Source organism: Palaemon carinicauda, chromosome 7 (assembly GCF_036898095.1).
Source record: "Palaemon carinicauda isolate YSFRI2023 chromosome 7, ASM3689809v2, whole genome shotgun sequence".
In the NCBI taxonomy this organism is placed as follows: domain Eukaryota; kingdom Metazoa; phylum Arthropoda; class Malacostraca; order Decapoda; family Palaemonidae; genus Palaemon; species Palaemon carinicauda.
The window spans coordinates 167,204,915-167,207,414 of NC_090731.1; the positions used below are offsets into that span (position 1 = coordinate 167,204,915).

General features: G+C 39.8%; 1 protein-coding gene across 5 annotated transcripts in view; it reads right to left on the reverse strand.

Moving 5' to 3' along the window:
• The window catches only part of LOC137644135 (PDZ and LIM domain protein 3-like), a 202,187-nt gene that overhangs the window by 47,919 nt on the left and 151,768 nt on the right, over positions 1 to 2,500 (reverse strand). For 3 of the 5 annotated variants that reach the window (XM_068377110.1, XM_068377113.1, XM_068377112.1), the window contains exons 4-5: positions 2,228 to 2,338; positions 877 to 1,065 (exon numbers count right to left, since the gene is read on the reverse strand). In XM_068377110.1, the coding sequence (XP_068233211.1) occupies positions 877 to 1,065; positions 2,228 to 2,338 (300 nt within the window). The remainder of the gene's footprint in view (positions 1 to 876; positions 1,066 to 2,227; positions 2,339 to 2,500) is intronic. The other 2 variants (XM_068377115.1, XM_068377114.1) reach the window with 2 other exon arrangements.

Consider the following 2,500-nt stretch of genomic DNA (forward strand, 5'->3'; position numbering starts at 1 on the left):
AGATGATCCAGTGTACCCAGATGATCTAGAATACCCAGATGATCCAGTGTACCCAGTTGGTCTAGTGTATCCAGAGTACCTAGAGTATCCAGAATATCCAGATCCAGAGTACTTAGAATACCGTGAGTATTCTGGCTCATCCAAATCTTCCCTTTGTATTTGTACAGTTTCTGCTACATCAATTGAATCATAAGACTTTTCAACTTTCTTTGGCAAGACAAGCTTTATAGTTTCCTCTACATCTGTTGAATGACTTAGTGGTCTATCATCAGGAGAAACACCTAATTTTATAGTGTATTGAACCTCTAGGTTGTTTGTCTCACTATCTCTATTGGAACATTTGTCTTGAGATGGCTCCCTTGAGAGTGAAATATCATCTGTCAGTTCCTCTACTCTGTCTGTCTCCACTGTGTAGGATATTGAGAGACTTCTTTTGCCAGAAGCTCTTCCAGTGATGCCAAGGTTATCTTGACCAGTATTGCAAGGCACATTTAGATTAGGTGAAAATTTCTTCAAATCGTATTGCTCTGGTTTAGCCTTTACAACCTCAGCAAGATCTTCTGGGGTTTTCTTCAACTGAACTATTTCACCTCCTACTTTGAAGGTGCTTTTATTAATTTTTGCATACTCGGCATTTACTTTTTCTTTCTTGGGTTCCTTGGAATCAATTTCTTCCTTCTCGGATTTTGATAATGCCAATTCATATAAGCTACGCGACCTCTCTTTTCTACCTAAATTTGTGTTTATCAAACGATTTTGATGGCTACCCTCCCCCCTCTCCCTTTTTGTTGTGGCATCCACCTCCTCTCCCCCTACCATATCATCAGCCCCCAGCATCAACACATTCCCTATATCGTCCTTGTAATGCATGCGTACCTTTTGTCTCATGACTATCTCGTCGTGTTTAGCCTTTGCTGCCACAGCCTGAGATTCTGGCGCGGCCTTTGGCTCCCTCACCCCAGTGATGTGTTCGTCCTGCATCTTGAGGTGAACGATGCTACCTGGTCCGAGGTCTCCTGAATATGCTTTAGCGGTGGGCTGGACGAGGGGCAGTGTGCGGTATGGCTGTCCACAACAACACAATACGTTCACTAGGTGATATCCCCCCTTACATATAATAGTATATATATTTATATATATGAATATTAACACCCACCAATATCAAGAGATATTGCCTGTTTATAGTACTGTACTAACTCTAGTTCTGGTGCGGTGACTGACAACATTTACATCAACAGTGAATCTAAGAATGGCCTCACCATCATCCTTAACAGCTAAGATTGTTGTTAGGGATTATGATGATGCGTTGATTACATTAAAACACCACCTTTTTGTATGAAACACCAAAGTTTGCGCTATTGGACATCAAACAAATGAAACACTTAATAAAATTGTTGCAGTTATTATAGAGCTTACTCTGTTTGCATTTATCTTTGGTGTTCCAAAGATGATACACAATATAAATACCAAAAATGATGATGATTGTGACTCATAACCATTAGCTAGTCATACAAGACAAACATCCAGTTCCAAAAACCAATTTATAAAAATGATTTTACACAAGGAAGATTCATATATGATTGCACAGTGAAATTGAACTAGAACACCTAGATATTAATTCTTGTTATAAAGCTACAGTAGAATGACTTCAACAAATACTAGCCTTTACATGATCTATCAAGGACTAAGAATGTGATACAATTGACAATACGTTTTTTCTCTGAATGAGTGTGAGACGTCCATAGAAGTATGACAATTATTCTGAATACCAACTAATAGATTGACATGCCAACACAAGCTGTATAAGTTTTACAACACACTCATGCATTAGCACTATAATACGTTGACTGTCTAGATTCTTTAATTATATTTCAAAGTGATTTTATGAAATTATTGTAAGTTCTATGTTTCGAACAGCCACATTAAGTACTCAAGATAGTTTGACGAGGAGAGAGACTGAGAAGTAGATTGGACAGATAGAGGAGGGTGGACACTTGCAGATTGGGAACAACAAGATATTTATAGAGGAGGAGAGTGACGAAGATCAAAAAAGGTGTGCAGAGGCTAGGAATATATCCTCTGGATATCAAATTGGAGGAGTCCGTCCTTCCAGGTGGATTAGGAATGGGCGAAGAAGAATGATATTAAGTAGGACACAATTCACAGGGCTGCCGTGGCCCTTTTGCAGCCGGCCCCCCACTGCGGTTCTATGACGCCTTCAGTATACCTGGCTCTGGATGGAAAAGATCTCCGAGTTGGCGAGGGGCATTTTCTGTGGCGGAAGAAAGCTAGTCTTGTGGACGAAGGTTGTCTTTGGAAGGGATCTCACTGCTGGGTTCTGGCAAAGGGAAACACGAGAAAAAGAGAGAGGGCGAGTTAGGGTGGGATCATTCAAGGCCTATCAATTTTTCTTTTGGGGGACGTCGAGATATTCGAGAATTTTTTTTTTTTTTTTTTTTTTTTTTTTTTTTTTGAGTTGGGTTATTGGGGGTGGGTTTAA